Here is a 22,736-nt window from a genome sequence, read left to right on the forward strand (position 1 = left end):
AGTCAAATGTGAAAAAGCTGTTGGGTTTGTTCATGTTTTTATTTGTATCATGAGCACATATATCAACATAAAAGCATTTGAGGGAGGAAACAAGAAAAGGGCTTGTTGGTGTTGGACAGAGGAATGTATAAAGGTGTGACTTTGAGTTTCCGGTTCAGCCGTCACTGTGCGTGAACCAGAGCGCCGGCTCCTTGGCCGTAACCGAAGCCTTTGGGCCCGAAGTTCTTGGCGTAACACGCTGTGGAGGGAGAGAAAGCAGAGTCAACATTAACGAGCTGCAACTTTCCAAACTGCGTTTTTCCGTTACTGAGTGAAAACCGCCGTTTAAAAACATTGTTGTCAGGTGATGTCAGTAAACTGCAGGATGGGATCGGCCAAACTGGCTTGTTTATGGTGCTTTATACTAAACTGAACAGAGTTGTGTAGTGTAGAAATACAGTAGAAAATATGTAAATAATACATAAATATCTGCTTAAGCCTAAGTATGTGAGAGGGCTGTTCCTCATGTATCTGGCTGAATGAAATATTTTGCATGTGAACAGCCAGTTGGTCTCAACTCTGTGGATCAACCACGTAAAAAAGGATCAAAGTATTGCAGGGATCCTCGCAAAGAGGGCAACAGAAAACAATAATTAACCAATTTTCTCTGTCAATGATTTGCCATGTTGAACAGACCTGCTTTTCTTCCTCCAGACTTCCATACAGAGCGATACAACACCAGATCTCAGCTGGGTGTGAACAGCGGTGAAACAAAATGCGCGTTTTTGTCCCAAATAAAACTCCTTCCGCTCAGCTGAGCAACACACATGATTCAGGCTAACTGTGTCGCTCTGTGCGGAAACAGCTGCTGCTGAACTGCCGTTTTCACTTGATTTTGGTTCTCTGAGCACAACAGACAACAAATTTACACTGACTCCATGACATCGAGGTGAGCTGCTGTTTGCATGTAATTCCAGCACAACTTTGACCACCTTCAAGCCACAATATAAAGCACCTGTGTGTGTACATGTGTTCATCTCACATCAATTTGACATTTAAAACAAAGTCACCACTCAGGCTGAGGTTGCTGTCAACAGTGAGGTGCAGAAACTGACTTTTTTTTTAAATTCTCTAAACTGGTGGATTGTTTGAAACAACACTGGTTTAGTTTTGTTGTGCACACCTCAGGTCCACCGACCACATCTGTCTTCAAAATGTTCGCGAAGGAGAGAAACAACATCCAGCTGCTGCTCAGAGTCAGGATGTCTCAAATCACTGATTGATAGCAGCAGCAGAGTTTGAGTTTAGAGCCGAGATGCAACATTCCTCCTCATCAGTACAAGGTTTCATTATGACATTCAGCAAACAACTATCTGCTGACGTGTGTGTGTGTGTGTGTGTGTGTGTGTGTGTGTGTGTGTGTGTGTCCTGTTTAATCAAACCATCCCACGTCGTTGTGCTGATGAGGAGAGAGAAATATTTCTGCCCACTAAAATCTGCTGGACAGTGAGCAGCTCTGTTAGCTTGACAAGGCCAGAGTCCTGCAGCCAAACCAACACACCACATGTGAAATAACACTCATCTGGGAGCACACACACGTCCGGGACCACAGTGAGTACAAGGCCCGATGTGTGTGTGTGCGTGTTTTGTTTCAAGGGGATTACTACATGAGAGCCAGTCCATCCAGGTCTGTTTTTGCTCATATGGTCACATCAGCTGCCAGTAGAGACGTAGCTGCTCTCTGCAGAATGCTGTGGAACTCACAAATTAGGATTTGGGAATAACTAGTTCATCAGTGTTTGTAATCATGCAGGTGAACTCCTCAAAGTGTTTATTTCGCAGTCATTAGATCAGAGTTCCTGTCTGCGTTTGGAGTAAAATGCTAATGGCCTAGTGCAGGAATGTCAAACCGATTCCATAAAGACTGTGTGGCTGCAGGTTTTCTTTCCAATCAAGGAGGAGCACACCAGGCTGGAATCAATTAATCAGCTGATCTCAGTCTTCAGCTGATAACTAAGTGATTCCTTGATGTTGATTGGTTGGTTGATTGGTGCTCCTCCTTGGTTAGAACTAAAACCTGCAGCCACGTGGCCCTTTATGGAATCGGTTTGACATATGTGGCCTAATGTTTACCACGTTGATCAACTTAGCTTAGCGAGTTAGCATTCGCTAGCACAAAGTGGAGGTGCGGCTGGTGTGGATGTCATCGGTTTTGCAGGTAAAAGACAGCTTCACGTCGCAGGAACACATTTTATAAGTCTGTGGTCTGCGATCACATATCGGGGCACGCTTCCAATTAGTGTTGTCATGACAATCCACAAATTCTTACCTTGCCAAGAGTGATCGTTTGTTTGCGACTTGCTTGAACAAAGTGAGAACCAAATGTTTGGCTTGGCTGTCGTCCTGGGAGATGTCTCACTTTTACCGCTAACGTCAGCACAATGTGAATTAGCTGTGTGTTGAACTTGTTCAGGCCGCGATCTTCCTGGTGTTGAACCACAGTCTGAGTGAATGTTTGTCAGTGACGGCGCAGTCAACTAAACATGTGAGGACATTTGTTGCTGCTCTCTGGAGCGTTGCATGCTGGATTGACTCGACTCATGCTCTGCCGGTGTTACTTCACCTTGTGTGTCTGTGAAATCTACGTCATGGTCGTACATTCTGCTGCCGTGAAACACTCCACAGCTAGTTTGATCTCACCTTTGCAGTAGATTTCTCCGTCTTTCTCAGTCTGAGTGGTCGACTCCAGGCTCTTGCCACATTTTGCACATCGGAAGCAGTTCTTATGCCACGGCTGTGGGGAGAAAGAGAGAATTTTCATGTTGCGCTTACAGTGGCAGCTGCTCAAGTCTGTCCTCGTGCTTTTGATGCTAAATCCACCTTAAACTGTTGGCCTGTTTGCAGTTATTTACAGCTGATAATTGCAGATGTTTGTTGGAGCACATGTCATCACTTCCTTCATCAAATCCCATCAAAGCGTCTCAGTTTTCCGTCAGCCCGCAGGCACGTCTTAATGACTTTATTATACTTAAAATTACACGTTGTGCTAAAGCCAATGATTGGAGCCTCACACAGATTTCCTCCCATTAGCACACACATTAACAGCTCTCCGCCCGATGACATCACCTGCTATAAATCAGCTGTGTGAACCCACGTGTGATCAGCGACAGGAAGTGGTCCACCCCCATTTTTAGAGGAAACAGAAATCCTTTCCTCTTTGCTCCTCTGTGGACAGGATTTCACGAGACTCTCTCCCTCAGAACTAAACATCCTCGTGACTTCATCGACTGTAAATCTGAGTGTCAGCGGCTGCCAGAACCCCAGCGGCCGGCCTGCCTCGCGCGATTAACGCCGGTTGTTGGGGAGCGCCGGTCCGAACGTTGTGGACTGGCTTCAATCGGGAAGGCGGGATTTGCGTTCTCTCATTATGAGCGACCACACCAAACCTCCTGCATGTGGCTCAGCACTGTAAAAACCATGTGTGTTCACTGCAGCGAGGCTTTTTTCACCCCTGCAGTTTGTGATGCAGATTGCGGTCCCGTGGAGTTCAAGGAACCAGCGCTGCTTGGGTTAGAGGGTTTAATTTCTGTTGGGGCTGCTCATGCTGTAACTGCGTATGATCACTGTTCTGATTGAGTCTGTAGGATGCAGAATAGAGCTACAGGAGCGCATTGTTTAAATCTGTGGGAGAAGATCTCGTTCCCAGGCACAGCCTAGTAGCACACTCTCCATTAGTGTTGTCATGACAATAAACGAATCCTTGCCTTAGCCAGCAGTAATAATTTTTGCAGCTTGGCTCCGCTTGCGAACCACTCGGCTTCATCTTGGCAGACGCCTTAATTTAAAGCCTGACGGTGCATGTTGCATTCAAATTGTCCTCTGAAAACACATCTTTCTGGCTCTGCTGTCAGCTCCTGCTGGTTTATTCACTGTATTCTAGATACAGATGAAGAATCACTACGTTTGCATGCACAAAATATTCCAGTTTTTGCCCTTACTCCGACAAAACAGAAGGCCAACAAAGAAGAAGGCTTCCTATACTACTGATATGACCCGCATCAAACTCTGAATATGCCATGTTCAGAATAATTGTGGATTATTAGGACTGACTGACTCAAACTAGTGTAATGATGAAATCACGATGATCGATTGGTCGAATGCTGTCAGAAAATGATTCATCGAGGATTTTGATAATCAATTTATTATTTAAATCGCGATCAAACAACAAAACTAAGTCTACAGCCGTGCCAGCAGCTCTGTGAGGCACATCGCTGACTCGAGCTGAATGCTACATCAGCATGCTAACATGCATGCTAACTCGGTAGACGATGCTTTAGGTGAAACTCACCTTGCCTGCGCTCATGATCTTCTCGGCTGCATAGACAGAGTCACCACACCGGGCACATTTCTCTGAGCCTCCGAACTTCTGGGCAAATTTGGACGGGTTGGGATTGGTGGTCGGCCTGTGAGCGTGTGTCCTGGGGGAAAGTGAAAAGTGATTAACCTTGGAAAGTGGTTGACATCTGATTCTGGAATGAAACGTCTGCCTCTAAAACAATATAAACACCGCTGGTAACGCTCGCCCTTCAGTGTTCTTCTTCATGAAAACATTTACTCATTTACTCACAGTGAAGCCAGTATGACCTAAAACACTGACCTCTGCAGTGATGAATACCTTAGCTATGCATCAGTTAAACATTAATATCTCTTGAGGCAGCTTTATAAATGCCAATGGCATTTTTAAAAGGCAAAAAGACCGGGCCTCTGTCCTCAGCCAGTGGTGGCAAAGAGGGGCCCTGGAGCGGTGCTTATCGGAGGGTGACTGCTAGCCCCAGAGGCCCCTGAATGAAGGCCTTTGTGGTAGAGGACAGAGAGGAGGAGATCCTGCTGGTTGCATAATAAACTCTTTCAAAACAGTCATCACCTGACGCCCGGGTGCAGGAGTAAACATTCTGATTAGATGTGTGTGTGGGTCAGTGTTTTCCAGTTTGTTTTTGCTTCTCTCACATCATGTATGTTGTAGGTTCAGGTCTCACAAGTGTGTAGACCCGCAAACAGAGCAGACCTGACCCACCGCAGGCTGGAAGCTACGAACCCAACCTACTACGACCTAGACTTTTCTCTCCTTGAATCTACGCCGTCCCCCCAAAACCAGCTGGCATCTGCTGCAGCCGAGCTGGATTTGATCAGGAGGACAGCTGTGCGAGATATTCCCGTCAAGCTTAGTGGTTCAGGCAGCGAGAAACAGAAAAGGATGCAGGAGCAAGAGCACGGGCAGAGCGGAGGCTTTCACTTTTGACGTATTTAAGCTGGACGACTCAAGCTTAAATATGTATTTGGCCTGCTGAAGAGTCCTCAAGCACCATGACTGCTGATCTGTATTGACCAGACAGTGAAACTCTTCTTATTGACACTACAAACGACTGAGGCCCTAAAAGCTAATGAGAGCCAAAGCTCATTAGCTGTTAGTTATCGGACGATCACTGTATTCCCACTGACTCCTGTTCACGCTGTGCTCTGGTTAAGTTGGACAGCTGGAGGGCAATAACAATGATCATTTTAACAGACCACATCTATATCTGACATTAGCTTTCATGAATTCAATATGAAGTATCTCTTGTCCAAGCGCGTGTATCTGGGAACCATGTCAAGTTCAGCACCATGAACGCATGCTGTTAGGAGACAATAGTGCTGACAGCGTCGGCGGCCGCAACTTACAAGCCGCTGAACTTGCTGACCTCAAGCTCACTGCAACCACTTGTGCAGTTAGGTGCGATGAATGATCCCCTAGTCAGACATTTCAAGATGTCATTTGTGTCGTACTGAATCTATAAAAGTAAGAGTTCCTGGCAGCACTGTTAGCCGCTTTTTATCATCCCACCAGATGGAAGCAGTGCAGAGCTGGACTGGGTGTCAACACAGCTCTGATGAAGTATAGCAAGTACCAAATAGGGAGACAGAGGAAACACAGCAGCATGCAGTATTGATAGATAGCATGATAATATCAGCATATACAGTATTATGTAACACCAGCATCCACACAGATTACTTGGGCAGATAACTTTGGTTCCCTGTTGGCTGACCTAATTATCTTGATCATGATTATGGTAATGATTAGCCACAGTGACTCCAAGCTCTGCATCGTAGGACTTGAAATACATTTTATTCCATTCAGCGCTCATGCGACAGCTTACTCTTCGTGTTTGATTCCCAGCCGCTCCCCTCGGTCCATGTTGAGCGTCCCCGCCCCCTGGCCGTAGCCGTAGCCTTTGGGGCCGTACTTCTTCCGGTAGCAGGACTTGCAGTAGATCTCCTGGTCGTGGATAGCCAGCGTGGTGCTGTCTAAGCCCTTCCTGCACACCACTGAGGGCACAAAGAGGGAGTTATGTAAGCAAAACGGTGTCACTGTGCACCAAACAAAGGCAAAACAGTATCGTCCTGTGACCAGGATCCTGCTGAAATGAGAAATAAAGCATCTGCTCTTGGTTTTAGGGAGAGATAGGACAATTTAAGGACAAGCTTAAGTGTGACTGATCCATTGAGCTGGAAGGGTCAGCTCAAGTTGAAGCCTTGAAAGAATGTAGTCCCAGTTTGAGTGTATAAAACCGAAACTGAACTGAAGGCAGCCAGTGTAAACTGTGTATGAACAGTGGAAGTTTGGGAATTGAATGACTGAAGTTTTTTCCAATTCAAAGGTGAATTTGAAGTTTGAATGAAATTTCAGGAGCTTTTCACGACTTAAACTTTTCCGCCCCCTAAATTGACCACTTGCATGTCAACTGAGTCCAACTGACACTTACAAATCTTTGAACGACAGCAAAAAAAAAAAAAAAACCTCCTCCTCCATCTCTTCAGGGTCCTACAGCACCCAAAGTTAATGGACAATTTACTCCAACCAGCCGAGACTTCCACTCACATCCTCTCTCGGCTCTGACACCTGAACTGGCACCAGCTTCTTTCAACACTTCTACTTCTCCAGAGTTTGCATGCAATGCAGGAACTACAGTGCTGTCAGTCAGTCGGTGCTGTGTTCGCCATTGCTGGAGCCTCCTCTTGGATGCATTTTATAAAGTCAAAGTACAGTGGTTGCTAGAGAAATCAGTTTTTTGCAGGTTTGTACAAAGTGAAGAATGCATTGTTTGAAAACACAAAAGCATTGCAGAGGCTTAAGACTGCACACTGGCTGTTGGGATTATCTAAATTCTTTACACACTGGCCTGCAGTGTGTGACTGTCTGATACTGGCTTAAGATTTCACACAGCTGGCTGGAAAAATGCCCCCACTCTTGTCTCTCTGATCTCGGGGCCAATGCCCTTCACAATAAAAGCTTTGCAAGCCTGTTAGAAGACTTCTGTATGCCCGGTCAAATTCATCTTAAATCCACACACTTCCTTAACCATCTTTGTTGCAATCGTCATGGTTTCTCTGAGGTCTTCCCCTCCACTCGTATCATTCATCTTCATGCGCTGGCACTGGCGTAGATTATAAGCAAATCCAGAAGATGAAGCCACAGTAAGTGTTCAAAGAGCCACATGAGGCTCTGTTTGCAACTATGTGACCTTTCTGTCACTGTATAGCTGCCTTTCACACACAGAGAAGGGGTGAATGTCAATCTGAGAAACTGGAGGAAAGGGCAAACGAGAGCCAAGGACACCAAGTACCCTTGCTCATCATGTCTTCAGCAGGGACGTCAGACAAAGCTGCCTTTGTGTGGGAGCTGCTGGAAAACTCATCTTTTGTTGCTTTGCGCTCTTCTTGATAGCAGCTAAATGAAAGCGTTTGTATGATTCTGGTCTCATCTTCACTGACATTTCAGGGATGGTTCAGGACCAGGACAAGCCACCCCCCTCCCGTCCGACAAACTGACAATAATGCTGCAGTGTGAAGTCAACAACCGATGACCGGTCAGATGAATGTCAGCACAAGCTCCCTTTGATGAGCTGTGGAGAGGTGAGAGGTCCACCAGTCTTTCTTCTGACTCATCTCTGTATCGGGTTCTATCTCTGAGCCCTCATGGCCCCCTGAAGCTTAAACCAAGAGCATTACACCACAAAAACAGTCAAATACAGTACAAGTCATTTACTGCATTATGACTCCAAATAATATGTGCAGGTTGATGTGATAATATGTGATCTTGGCAGGTCTCATGTTGACATAATTACAGTCAAGACTCATAGCAAGGTTTGGCAGCAGCTACTAAAATGTCTGACCTGTCTGAGTTTCTTCAAAGCAAAAAACAAATGTTTGTCTAAGTGTTAATGGAAAACGCAGAAATCTGAGACTTTAAGAGTTGGCTCTCTTTTATTAACTTTCAGAAATGTTCTCAGTTATTTCCTCAGATGTCAGAAATGATGTTTCACAGGCTGAGTAGCAGTAAATTGACCTTGATAATGTGTATCAAATGAATACATCCAGTGGCCTTCTGAGGGTGGGAAACCAATGTAAAAACATGTTTATCTATATCTGTCTGTACTCGATCGGCCAAAACATGCAAAAACACTGCTTTGTTCTGTTAAAAGTAATCTTGGTCCAGGAGTGTAGGTGTTCCAGCTGTACTTACTGCAGAGAAAACAGCATTTGTGGAAACTCTTCCCGTCACACTGCACTTCCTCGGCGTGGTAAACTGTCCCAAGGCACGCTGCACACTTGTTGCCTCCTCCCCAGTTCGGCATTGTTTGTGGTTCTGCAAAGAGATGTAGAGATCATGAGAGGGGCTGAAGCGTCGGGGGCAGGGTTGTCCGTCTGCACTTTGGAGACTTGTTCAGTTCTTGTTTACAAAGGAAGGATGGCCATGGCATTGAGAATGACTATTGCTCATTTTCACACACAGTTCCACCTGCAGGAGATGATCCAAGTGGAAATGAGTTTAACCTTTGTTATGGCACTTGATACCTCGCTCAAAGACACGTCATCGGTAGTTTTTGATGGAGAGAGGGGCATGTTGTTCATCCCCATGATGGTTCAATTGCTGTTTAGTAACGTTTCCCTGATAAATCAGTGAGTGCTTCATTCATATACATACATACATATATCACTGGATTTGCAGTTGAAATATTGTTGGCTGAATTGCCGTCTGAACCACCGCTCCACACCAAAACAGACGAAACAATGCAAAAGAGGTCGGCCTGACCAACATGGCAGACTAATGCCCAAAGGAATGTGCCGGGGTGCTGTGCCCTCGGGGCATTTGTTGTCTGCTGTGGCTGCAGGACACGAACGCAAACAGTGAAGAAGAAGTGTGAGAGTGAAGTAAACACTGTCGTTAGCACGCAGGACGCATCCACTCGCTCCCTGACTCACATGTGCATCTGTCTGTAATTACAGGCTCACTTCCCTGTAAAAATGTGTTGAGAAGGCGTCGCTGAGGTTCCACATGGGACAAATTTAACATTTTAAGACTTTCCTTGCGCATCACCACAAAGCAAGCCTGCTGTGATATCATGCTTTGGAGGCTAAAATTAAAGAAGGCTGTTCGTGTTAATGAATTAAAAATAAAAAGCAGTAGACACTATCGATCTTGTCAGCCGGTAAGTCCTCCCGCAAGCTGGACAAGAGAGACTTTAGGGCAAGGCCGAGAATGAGAGAGGATGAAAAGAGGGCTGACATTACCCAGAAATTTCCCTCAGGGGTTGGGTGTGATGAGAAGGCTGGTGTTGAAGGGGAACAGCCTCACTGAGATGAAGCGTCCAGATGTGTCGTTGGTTCGTTCGTTTCAGACTGCAGTTGCCTAAGACCAATATTTGTGCTGATGTTCAGTGCCTTTCAGTCAAATTTCATTCAGCAGTCAGCGTTTTGTGCCCAGAAAACAATCCGAAATAGCTTTGAGATCATCGCCGGACACTAAAACGTTTGTTCCGCTGAACCAAGACCAGCAACATTTTATTATAGCTGAACTCTCACTGACCCTTTTCAGATGAGGAGACACATCACTGCTATTAAATGGACTGGTATTTCTTTCCTAGTACTTGTTACATAACTTTTCAGAACATTATTGTCAATAAGATCTGTAGCCTCACTGACTCTTTAAACCACATCAGCTCAGCCCAGCAGCTGAATGTCAAGTGGTAGCATCACACTGAATTGTTGAGGATTTTGACCACATTTCTGCGTTAAAGTCTCTTGTTCTGTCACACACAGTACCACACGTCGGCGGAGTAACCTCATTAGCTACTAATACAAAGGGTATTACTTACATTTTGCCACGACTTTATATATAAAGTCATAAAACTGTTAACCTGCTATTATTATGACACTGTAAATACAAATTTAATTCAGCTAGCATGTTTGCTATGCTGCTGTACCATGTAGCTTCTTGACTTGTTAGCTTAAAAAAATCGGTTTTGGGTGTTTTATTAGCTTTATGTCATGAAAAACTATGACTATTGTTCAAAGTTTAGCGAACATAACTGCAAACCCTTTCCGCTTCATTTCCATCGGCTATAAATGCAAAAAAAACAGAAGTGTATCCAAATTATTAACGTTACTGAATCAGTTATTAACAGTAAAAATATCCACCTAAAACCTGCGGCTGAACCGCCCTGGAGCTGTTGACAAAGGTATGAGAAAAAGTTTTGGGGTACAGAAACCAACATAATTAATGTCATATATTCAGTAATTAAAAGTAGCCAACCCGACACGAACAGCATCAAGTTCAAGCAGAGTGAGCTGGAATAGAAAAAGTCACCTTGACGTAAAAGGCAGGTAGGCTGTCGATGTGAAAATGGCTGAGCTCCAGCTGAATTGGTTCAGTGTGTGTCCGGACGCCTCGGCAGCAGACTGCTTCACACTGACCCTGAAAGCCACATACTCCGCATATTTACCCCGTCAGTGCGAGGGGTGGTTTTTCAGAGGGCCATGAACACAACGCTGCTGCCTTCAGGTGCTGTCAGAAATTAGATTCGTCAATTGGAGGACAGAGAATCGTTGCATCACTTGTATAACTGGGTTTAAAAAATTAAAACAAAAGTGAAGTCATATTAGATATGATCTCGTGAAGATGGCTTTTTTTTGCCATAAGTACATTTAAAATAATCCCATGTTGCCATGGAAACGTGAACAGTGGCAGTGATGATTGAAAAACCGTTCACATCATTAAACACAGACAAGCCACATTTGATCTGATTTCCCCATTAGGATCCATTTGAGAAGAGCACGTGAGGTGTGTTGAAGTAGTCTACAGTGAGAGGGAGAATGTGTGATGAAGATACGGTGTGTTACTTCCGTGCAAACCCTCCACTGTTTAAAGTGATCTTCTGATTTCAAATGTAGACACGTTTTTGAGAGGATTGCATTTGGAGCACTTTAGAATTACATCAGACCAGCCGAACAGACACTGGAAGACATATTGGTGGATTCTGTGGTTGCACCGATCACTTCCTTGTCTTAAATGTGTATAAAACTCTAGAAATTGTGAATTTGTGCAGGGAAAGGGGCCTTATCCTTCCTGTCAGGATTGCAGGAAGTGAAGTGGACAGTAGACTTATCAGAAAAATCTACCTGGGTTTCCACTTTGCTCTTCTGCTTATGCATGTATGTCTACATATGTGTGTAATAATTTGTATTAGAGATACTGTTGAAATGCTCATGTCATCAGTCTGGCAAACCTTGCAGTTATCCTGCCCCCTGCTGTACACAGAATGCCACAAACAAAGGCTTGTTCGTGTTTGCCTTGCAGACTGTACTGCTGCAATGACACAACGCTCACCAGTGTACCGCTGCCTAAAGCCACCACACACAATAGCAGCAGGGTTTTTTTTTTTTTTTTTTTTTTTGCTTTGTTTTTATTATAGGCGAATGAAAGAAGCTGTGTTTTACAGTTTAAAGCTTTAAGGCACATTTACTGAGCCACGCAGCGAGGAGAGCAGGCATGGATTCAGCGCAATCTGACAAGAAGCCAGACAGACTTTACTGGTTGTGAAAACCTGTGACCTTCAGTTTCATGATTTTCTCATTGCATCAGTGCAAGTCTCACCACAGTGAAGTTGCATGGCAGCACCTGGTGCAGAGCGGCATGATTAATTACATTTAATTACAAGGTTAAACCATAAAATGAAGCCCTTTTAAGGTGGGTAGGGTTGAGTTATTACAGATTTCAGTGTAAACAGAGATGCCTTCAATCTGTTTTTACTCAATCCAAGATCATTGATCCATGTGTCTGTCTACTGTTAGAATATTACATGCAGTGGGTGGACTGCAGATTGAAAATAGACAGTACATCGCACTGTCACCAACAAACCTCAGCTTCATTATTTATCAATCATGCTGTTCATTTTGAAGTGTCCCAAACAATAGAGCACTTGATTGAAGAATACTCAATCAGTACTGCCTGCAATATATCTTTGACATAGCTTCTTCAGGCCATAATCACATTAGCTGGAAAATACACAGGAGATCGTCATTTTGGGTCATAAAATGAGGCAATGATTTCTTTAGTGATGAAGTTATGTGCTGATACTAAATTCATCACATGCTCTGAAGCCATGAAGAAGCCACAGCGGTAGGTTAATAACAGAAGCCGGACGCAAAACCCACTGTTGGTTCTTATTAGCAGCCTGATGTTGTTCATTGCTACATGAAGGCTGTTACCAACATTAACACTCATTGTGGTAGAGGAACTGAAGCAACATGGGCAGTGGCGTACGTTAGAAAGGTCGGGCCCCAGTGCAGGCTATCATGATGGGCCCTTGAGCTCCTCAGTTAAGAAGCAAGCACACACACATACGCACACACAGACTTTGAGCGAGTTGTGTATAATTATACCAGTTTTGTTCTGTATTGCTGGAATAATGATGATGGAGGGAGGTGTATGTATATTCCGGTTGCGTGGGGATGTTCATTCTCCAACTATCACTAAGACCATATCTCTGCATGTACTGCTGAATTGTGTCCAATGAATGTGTATGTCTAGTGTAGTAAAGACTCTTATTTCTCATGTCTCCCCACCCTGTTTAGCTCACCTCACTTCCTTTACATCACTTCCCTTTACCTCACTCGGCCTCTCACCTTATTCACCTGTGCACGCCCTATTTAAGTCCTGCTCACCCATTCACCAATTTTTCCCTGAACCCTCCTACTCCTTAACATCTAGTTGAGTTTGGTAAAAAGTTGGTCATCATCATTTGGTCCATAAACATGAGCAAGAGTAAAAGGTGTATTATTTATTGATACATTAATGATCAAAAATCTTCCTTCTGGGTCATTAGTAACTGAATGGTGCTTGAATGAAAGGTTTTTGTTGACTAAAATTGAAACTCCTCATTGTTTACTTCTGTATGTCGCTGAATAAATTCTGTCATATTGTCTAAGTTGTAGCTGTTGGGATTCATGTTGGGTTATTTGGGTTTCCTGTAAAAAGCATATATCAGCCTTCAGTTTTGATAAGTGATTAATCACTATCATACCCTGTCATCACTTATGACATTGTATGAAAACCACGCACATTCCAGGTAACTATTTTATAAAGCGATTAAAAAAAAAACCAAAAAAAAACCGAAACGATATCATTGGGGATAGATGACAGGGCTCGGTCAGGTGATGAGAGCAATAGGACGAGGAGTTGTTGATTGTGAACTATGCATTGCGGATATGCGAATCCGAAGAGCTTATGTCCTCCACATTTACCAAATATGAATAGGTAACGTTCACGAAAAGGAAAGTGCAGTATTTATTAGTTTGTACCACTTTTTAATGAACTGGCTCTCGTTGTTTACTGGTTGTGGGGCGCCACCATGTTGTGTCACTCCGAAAACGATCCGTCACTGCTCCATCCGGTCCGACCTGTCCAGCCTGACAGGAATGTTAGGCTGAAAAACCGTCTCCGTCTACAGGAGTCGCCGGCTGACCTCTTTTGTTTTGTGGTGTTTTTTGTTTTTTTTTATCAATGGTAGCAGGTGTGTGCTGTCGCTGTGACGTCACAATCTGATTTATGGGCGGGCCCAGCTTTTGGCTCCGCCCCCAATCTGATTTGTAGGCGGAGCAAAGAAATGCCTTTGAACTGTGACATCACTTACTCTTTGACAGATCAAAGCACATCAACAGCTATGACTTCTCACGCTCTGCTATTCCAACTATCTATTATCAATCAGTTCTAGATATTTTTCATTTTTATATAGAGAGACAACAAATTAAGATAAGATGGATCGGTGGCTGAAACGTAAAGAGGACAAAGAAAATCTTCTCGACAACATTTGTGTAGCTCCTGAGGAAATAGACGCCTCAGAGCTGCACAATATGTTCTTGGATCAACGAGAAGACGACCGCAGCAGAAAGTCTTGTGGTCGAGACCTAGAAGGGAGATATAAGTGGCTTACAGCCGTGAAAAAAGCAATGAGTGACTTAAACAAAGACCTTCGCAAGAAATCACGCAACCTGCAGAGTAAACTCAAGCACCAGAAAGAATTGGACGAAAACTGTCAGGCTGCTGAAAAAGAAAAGGAAATCATAATCCAAAACAACCACAGGCTCGAGCAAGAAATTGTTGGAGCACAGGGGCAAATGAAGGACCATCAAGTTTTGGAGAATGAATACAAGATTAAACTGAACGTAAACAAACTCGTGAGGCGGCGATGGAAGAAGCTGCAGCAAACGGTTCAGGACCTCCAGCAGAAAATCTCCAGGCAAAACGACTTGGAAAAGGAAATTCAAACAATGCAGGAGGAGAATCAAACCTTGAGCCAACTCATCGCTAACCAAGAACGACAGCAGCAGGATTTGACCGAGAAACTTCGCGATGAACAAGAGATGAAGGTGAGGTATGCATCAGTGAAAGATGAAAAAGAGGAAAGGATGCACCACCTTCACAACCTCCAAAGCACAATCCTGGAGTTGAGAGAAGAATACGAAAAGGTGAAACCCTGGCTCGTTTGGTATCAACAGAACAATGCTGAGTTTGAGAAGCTTAAAAAGGAGAAGACTGCCCTCAAGCAGGAATTTCAGGAACTGCACAACAAGATCGAACATCGCCGAGAGAATTCTCTTCTCTACAAAGAAGTTCAGGAGCTCCGTCAGGAGCTCCAGGATTTTGGAAGAGTGGAGGGCAGATAGGAGGACAAGACGCTGGACAGCAAGCTGGGAAACGAGACGGTTAGGGCTGAAACCATCAAAGTCAAATAAAGGAAGGAGGAAGTGAGCTTAGATAAGGTCCTGCTGCACATTGAGAGGAAGGAGGAGGAGCAGCAGGCCCATCAGTCCCTCTTAGACTGGCCAAACAGGCCCTAGGGGGGACAGGACGTGCAGCTGGACCGACATAAGCGCCGTCTGAATCAACGTCGGGCTGCGTTGTAGTTTTACTGTAACACAGTAAGGCTTCAGCTCCCAGCCCTGCTTCCTTCTGTGTTCTTCCTTCAGATGTGGGGTTTTCTCCGGGTGCTCCGGTTCGCCCATTGACAAAGTCAATCAAAAAAATGTAGCAGTCCACACGACTTGTTTCCACAAGGCATCAAGCTTGTTTCCATGATCCTTTGCAAACTTCTACACTGAATTTTGTGGTGAGGACGCAGGAAACTTTTCTTCTGATGACTTCCATGAAGGTCATGATTAGTCCAGATGTTGCTGCGTTCCTTTGCTTTTTTCTCTAAAAGAAATAAATAAAACTTGAATCTTCATTTTCTACTCACTTAAGTATTCATTGATAAGCTCTGTTCTGATGTGCAGAACAAAAATATCTATATATCTACATAATAAATATCTAATATACAGTATATATCAAATATATTCTCATTTTCATTCTTTTATGATTCCAAAGATAGCTGTGTTACATATTTTTGTGTCAAGGGCTTTTAAATAAGTACAATCGGTGTCAAGTACGTCTCAACAAGCCTACATTTGAAAGAGGAGTAATTAAAAAGCTGTTGAAACAATGGTTTCATGTCAGTAAAGTATATGTATCTAAAATGTTTTCATCTTACAACCAAAGTCAGGCCAGTTTCAACCTGTACATACAGAGGACTGATAAATAAAAGGAAATAACCGACTAAATGAATAGAGATGCTTCACTGTGAGAAACTGCCAAGAAACTGTCCAGAACAAAACTCCCGTAAAACTGCAGACTACACTTGGTTTTTATGCTCACTAAACTGATGAGATATAGCCCAACATGTTAATAGTGAGCTTTAGAAGTGTTGGCAGGCTGATTTTCTGTTTGTTTCAGTCTTTTAAAGCAGTCAGGCTCGCTGTAGCCCCCTGCCCCCAGTCATTCTGCTAAGCTAAGCTAACCATTTCCTGCCTCTAGCCTCTCATTTAACAGACAGACACAACAGCAGCCGTTTTAGCTAAAAGCTAGCAAGCATATTTCCCAAAGTGTCTAAATACTCCTTTTAATCTCTAGAAGTCTTAACTGTTGAAATATGCTATTGAAAATAAAACCACTGCAAAATGATCAAACATGAGGTGATCTAGTGCACGACAGCATGTTCAAGAGTTTTATCACGCTCGTGACTGCAGCAAATGATACTGATACTGTCGCTTTGTGGATTTTTATCTATTTATTTATTTTTTGCACAGCCCTGAACTGTTACTGATGATGACAATTATTTACCAAACGGGCCTTTTTGGGACACAGCTGCTCATTGTTAGGAGTCCTCAGTAGTTCATTTAAACACAAGATACTTGTGCTCAAAAAGAGGATTCATTCTCAGTGAAGAACCTTGGACCCCTCATCTGCCTCTATACATGCCAAAGAGCAGTGATTCCTAACACGTCTCTGGGGGTCATCAGGTGGAAACCTCCCTTCAACAGTGTTTCGCCTACTTAGTCCCACGACACCTCCAGGAGGCTAGGCGGTGAACTCCTGTGTCCCAGAGTCACCCCCCCCCCTAGTGCCAGTTCACACTGCTCCTACACAATCCAAACAGCACCGCCACGTTCAACTGACCCAGAGATGCTCCAGGTAGTGGCCAGTACCGATGCTATCACTTATGTAATGCTAATGCTAACCGCTAAGAAGAACAGAAGAAGACAATACAGTACCGTTGGTACCATTTAGCTAATACTAATGCTAAATGCTATCCGCTACCTGCTAAGAAGAACAGAAGAAGACAATAAAGCTAGATTCACCTATACTGTTAATGTTAACTGCTAGATGCCAATACTAACTGCTGAGATACTATCATACTACCACCTTTAGCTATTGTTAGCTGCTACAATGCTAGCACAGGCCTAGAAGCCACATGAAACTGCCAATTGCCGCATTACCATCATCTACCCCTGCCTCTCACCAACTGCACAAATAAAAGCGGGGTGTGGGGATGCAAACCCTGGTTCGGTTAGGGGGTAGAAAGTTTAGAGGGTGCTGAAGGTGGAGGCCTACAGGCTAGATTTAACAGCCTCTTCGAACATTTCCGTCAAGAAGCAAACAAAACAGGAAAACAACCCAAAAAGAACAAACAAATAAGTCAACTCTGTATCTTAGTACAATGATGTTTTAGGTTCATTTCAAACATGTAGTTATTCTTTATTCAGGGTATTTAATTGTCATGCATTGCACAAGGAACAACAGTTGTAGCCCCCTCCATGCTCCACACATACCAAATGTGTAAACAGGTGTTCAAACATTTCAATAAAACATAGGAAAAAATACATAAAATGGGCAACAAAATAGAACAAACTACGTAAAAGTGGCGCTTAAGGAACAAATAACAAGGAAAATATTTCCATGGCATCCATCAATCAATCTGTCTATATAAATAGATGGATATATGCTAGAGCAACAGTTACCTGAGACAGACAAAGACAATGTGCTATAAATGATTATTGTACTGAGCACAATGAATAAGATCATTACCAAAACAACACACAACATGAGAGAGTCTATCGACAGAAGGAGGAACATCACACTGACCCCTACAAATGGCTTTTGGTGTGTATGCTTGACAAAAGGGAAAATGTACTGCATTACTTCCTGTAACTTAACTGAGAATCTCACATTTCCCATATTTCATTCCCTGTCGTAACTCCACAGTAAACTCCACAGCCCTGATCATCTGTTCCATCAGTCACACTGATGAGACAGATCATAAGCAGGGTCGCCGTCATGTAAATGACTGCAGTCAGTTTCCCGTTGTGTTCAGATTCTGATGGTTTTACATATTTTAGTTTGTATTTTGCAGAAAAGCTACAATTTGCCAATGCATGTGAAGGCAAATTCTCATGTTGAATTCATGTAAACTGTGAATTATTAGCCCAGAGGACTCTCAAAATGCACTGCAGTATGTTTAAAGAGTGCGTGTCTTCCAAAGGGTAGCGCACTACCGGCTCTGCTCCACTTGGAGGCGCCAGATTATAGTTCAGGCTGAGTCATTCAGTCTGTTTTGGAGAGCAGTCAAAATGGAATGGCGTCACCTGTGGGCGCGACAACACACATTTATAATACATCATGAAAATACAACATATAGCACTGATGAATACAAAGAATATGTTAATTAACCAAGCCATCATTGACTAGACTGTAAAAACTCATTACTGTGACATGTTATTCCATTATTCTTACCTAAGATCTTAATGGTCTTTTTTTTCTCATCAGAAAATTATTTATTTATTAATTATAGATATTTTCATTCATTATCTTTAAAAAATAATTTCACATTTTGTTGTATGATTTATGCTTTTGGTGATTTTTCTAAAAAATCAGGGTCCCATTCATCATCACTACAGATATTATAGGAATTTTCTCTTGCTGATTTCTACTGACAGAGCAATTATTGTGTTTGCCAGGAGATATTTTGTGGTTGAGTTCAGCTACTTTGAAGTTGAATCCAGGGGAAAGACCTTTGAAACTCAAGCAAACAGTGTGGGAGTCTGTACAGTCAGTCTGCTGCTTCCCTCCAGTTGGAGAAATTCTTTCTGTCTGACTTCACAGATAATGTCTTAAATCTCAGACTGGTGTTCATTTCAGTGCTTTGATTTCTGACTGGCATGTGCACGGAGCTACAAATGACAGTTTGAGAGGGGAAATGCTGTGGTTCTCCTCATCATGCATTTTGAGCTCTTATTGCTTCTTCATTGTGGGATTGGTTGTTCTCTCTTATTATGTTTACAGCTTCAGGAGTGATGTTGTTCCGCTCCTGCATCATAGTCAGACTGGTTCAAACATCCATCTAGCAACCTGTGTGTGTGTGTGTGTGTGTGTGCAGAGACAGATGTGTGTGTCGTTTCACGTCAGCAGGATGTCAGAGTTCAGGTTCAGGTTGTTGTGAAGCGGTGGGACGCTTACACACCACTTTGGCAGGATGCCGGAGCCTGAACGTTGTGTAGCGTCCAAAAGCTAAACATCTACTCTGGGACTGTCAAAAGAGAAGGATCAGCAAAAGAATGGTAGCAAAGCAGGAAGTGATGTCATGATCTTATTAACACACAGCTGCTCCCACTTTCAACGCTGAATTTGTCTGTTAGCATTAAGGCAGGTTCCACTGAGATTTGAACTCAGATCACTGGATTCAGAGTCCAGAGTGCTCACCGTTACACCATGAAACCTCTGTACAGACTCAGCAGACAGCTGTGCCACAGCAACAACAAGCTTTTGACTTTTCATTTGTTTGGAGAGGACCAAACACTTGATGTGTGGCTGGAGAATGACACGTCCCCGGCAAAAAGACAAGAAAAGACTTTTATCCATCAGAACAAAATAACAGCGGTACACCAAACTCTGTCTCCAGCTACGTCTCTCTCAGGTCTGGGATGTCCCGTCACTTCTCCACAATTTACATGATTTCTCTGAATAACTGGAAAGAAATAAGTTTTCCTGCCTGCCGGCCTAAATACAATATAATAATTAAAGCTAGGAAACACTGCTCTACAATATATACACTGAAACACAATATCGACACACTTTGCCAGGAACACACAATATTTGTCAGTGTATACAGTATGTTAATTCTGTAATGCTGACTTTCCTCAAATACCAGACCTGTTACATGGGATGATAATTAAATGATTACAGCAATGGGCTGATAGAAGAAGCAGGCTGTGGGGTGCAGCTGTACAGGTGGGAGAGACACGGGAGCAGGAATAGAGGCAGCAGGCAGGTTGACTCCTTGCAGCAGAATACTACATTTCTGCCTCGTCAGTCGCTTGTTGTGCCACCGTCTGATTCACATCAAACAAGTGCAGAGTAGTGTTGTGCGTGACCGTACCATTACCCAGGAGCAGCTGCCTGATCTTGCTGTAGTCTCTGAGAATCTGAGTCCATCTTGACAACAGTCTGGCCACTTGGCAGGGGATCCTGTCGATGCCCAGACACAACATGTCATGCTCTCCACACCTGGTTTAAATTCAGGTTTCTTTTTTACAACACCTGAAGCGTCCTGTTGGTGCCATGCAGATCTGCCACAGGACCAGCAGCGAGTGGCATACGCAGAAGGTTCTGCCACAGGGCTTTGATGGTGGTGGCCTGCTGGTTGCTCAGTGTTTGTCCAGTTTCAGCCCCATCAAATACTCTGCCAGGCTGTCCACTCGGTCCATCCCTGGGACACTGCACTCATCCACACCCTGATAAATATAACACATTTATATATAACATATATATCACACACAATATGACAGGCAGAAGAATAACACACCTGTCAGAGTGTAACTTGTCACAGCATCAGATTATTGTATTTTTGGATAAGAAAAATAACCTCATCATGATAACTCACCAGAGTAAACAGCAGGCGGCTGAAAAGAGGGGAAGAGCTTCCTTCCGAGCACCTTGACGCTGTAGATGTTGACACAGTGAAAAGGGTCCCCTGAGTGGCTGAAAGCAGTGAGGGAGGCTTCACTACCAGGGATGCAGCTTCACAGTCCTGGTTCATCTGTGGAGGCCCCCCGGGGGTACAGCTGGAGATTCAGGCTGTTGCCTTCAGATAGTAACCATGTGATCGATAACTGTAGCTTCATTTGTTTAACATTCATTGTGTCACTATTTCAGGGATGATAATGATAATCATCATCATCATCATAAGCACAATAATGATATTAAGAAGAACTGCAAGAGAACAGGCTCTAACATTATAACGTTACTGTAAGTAGAATGAGGCGATAAAACGTTATGATTCTGCGTTGTTCTCTGAGGAAAACCAGTAAAAAGTCTAAATTCAACATTCAGCATCATTTTATCTGAATCTACACAGACCAGGACAGTAATTAACAGCGACTCTCTCTGCACCGACGTGCACCAAGACAGTAACGTTATGCAACGACAGTAATGCCGATATAGCGCTCGTCATATAGCGTAACAGCGTAAAGAAGCTAGCTAGCTAGCTCGTCGACAAAATCAAATAAGTATAAAATAAGTTCGCCAGCAGCAGCAGCTCACCTCTTTATGACGGCGGGTGAAACTTGAGAGCAGCAGAAGCGGACCGGGACACTTGAAGCGGCTTCAGACGTGAACACTGCGGCCCGCTCCCGTTGCCGGGTTTATTTTCGTACTGGAGCGGAAACCGGAAGTGATTGGCTGCGCTATCTGTTGCTATGGCTACCTGGAGGGTTTTTTTTCCCAATCTGATTTGTGGGCGGAGCAAAGAAATGTCTTTGAACTGTGACGTCCCTTGCTCTTTCACAGATCAAAGCACATCAACAGCTATGACTTCTCATGCTCTGCTATTCTATCTATCTATTATCATTCAGTTCTAGATATTTTTCATTTTTATATAGAGAGACGACAAATTAAGATAAGATGGATCGGTGGCTGAAACGTAAAGAGGACAAGGAAAATCTTCTCGACAACATTTGTGTAGCTCCTGAGGAAATAGACGCCTCAGAGCTGCACAATATGTTCTTGGATCAACGAGAAGACGACCGCAGAGGACAGTCTCGTGGTCGAGACCTAGAAGGGAGATATAAGTGGCTTAAAGCTGTGAAAAAAGCAATGAGTGACTTAAACGAAGATCTTCGCAAGAAATCACGCAACCTGCAGAGTAAACTCAAGCGCCAGAAAGAATTGGACGAAAACTGTCAGGCTGCTGAAAAAGAAAAGGAAATCATAATCCAAAACAACCACAGGCTCGAGCAAGAAATTGTTGGAGCACAGGGGCAAATGAAGGACCATCAAGTTTTGGAGAATGAATACAAGATTAAACTGAACGTAAACAAACTCGTGAGCCGGCGATGGAAGAAGCTGCAGCAAACGGTTCAGGACCTCCAGCAGAAAATCTCCAGGCAAAACGACTTGGAAAAGGAAATTCAAACAATGCAGGAGGAGAATCAAACCTTGAGCCAACTCATCGCTAACCAAGAACGACAGCAGCAGGATTTGACCGAGAAACTTCGCGATGAACAAGAGATGAAGGTGAGGTATGCATCAGTGAAAGATGAAAAAGAGGAAAGGATGCACCACCTTCACAACCTCCAAAGCACAATCCTGGAGTTGAGAGAAGAATATGAAAAGGTGAAACCCTGGCTCGTTTGGTATCAACAGAACAATGCTGAGTTTGAGAAGCTTAAAAAGGAGAAGACTGCCCTCAAGCAGGAATTTCAGGAACTGCACAACAAGATCGAACATCGCCGAGAGAATTCTCTTCTCTACAAAGAAGTTCAGGAGCTCCGTCAGGAGCTCCAGGATTTTGGAAGAGTGGAGGGCAGATAGGAGGACAAGACGCTGGACGGCTGGACAGCAAGCTGGGAAACGAGACGGTTAGGACTGAAACCATCAAAGTCAAATAAAGGAAGGAGGAAGTGAGCTTAGATAAGGTCCTGCTGCACATTGAGAGGAAGGAGGAGGAGCAGCAGGCCCATCAGTCCCTCTTAGACTGGCCAAACAGGCCCTAGGGGGGACAGGACGTGCA

At 43.8% G+C, this 22,736-nt stretch overlaps 1 protein-coding gene and 1 non-coding gene across 2 annotated transcripts; both read right to left on the reverse strand.

The window, feature by feature from the left end:
* Positions 1 to 6: 6 nt before the first annotated feature.
* csrp2 (cysteine and glycine-rich protein 2) lies at positions 7 to 10,672 on the reverse strand. Its single transcript, XM_041963826.1, has 6 exons — positions 10,664 to 10,672; positions 8,540 to 8,662; positions 6,174 to 6,342; positions 4,328 to 4,457; positions 2,680 to 2,773; positions 7 to 238 (listed from the first exon to the last, which is right to left on the reverse strand). Exons 2-6 carry the CDS (start codon positions 8,649 to 8,651, stop codon positions 162 to 164), a joined length of 582 nt encoding a protein of 193 aa, XP_041819760.1. The 5' UTR covers positions 8,652 to 8,662; positions 10,664 to 10,672; the 3' UTR covers positions 7 to 161.
* An 8,702-nt stretch (positions 10,673 to 19,374) lies between these two features.
* trnaq-cug lies at positions 19,375 to 19,446 on the reverse strand. Its single transcript has one exon. It is a non-coding gene; the product is annotated as a tRNA-Gln (tRNA).
* Between the last annotated feature and the right edge of the window lie 3,290 nt (positions 19,447 to 22,736).

Source organism: Chelmon rostratus, chromosome 22 (assembly GCF_017976325.1).
Source record: "Chelmon rostratus isolate fCheRos1 chromosome 22, fCheRos1.pri, whole genome shotgun sequence".
In the NCBI taxonomy this organism is placed as follows: domain Eukaryota; kingdom Metazoa; phylum Chordata; class Actinopteri; order Chaetodontiformes; family Chaetodontidae; genus Chelmon; species Chelmon rostratus.

Bases quoted from the DNA above. Each gene is read 5' to 3' on its own strand.
- csrp2 (XM_041963826.1), bottom strand. From the start codon at position 8,651: ATGCCGAACTGGGGAGGAGGCAACAAGTGTGCAGCGTGCCTTGGGACA. The intron at 4,458-6,173 runs GTAAGCTGTCGC...ACTTTCCCCCAG, and splicing joins CTGGGAATCAAACACGAAGA to GACACACGCTCACAGGCCGA. The intron at 239-2,679 runs GTGAGATCAAAC...CTCCCTCCACAG, and splicing joins CGGAGAAATCTACTGCAAAG to CGTGTTACGCCAAGAACTTC.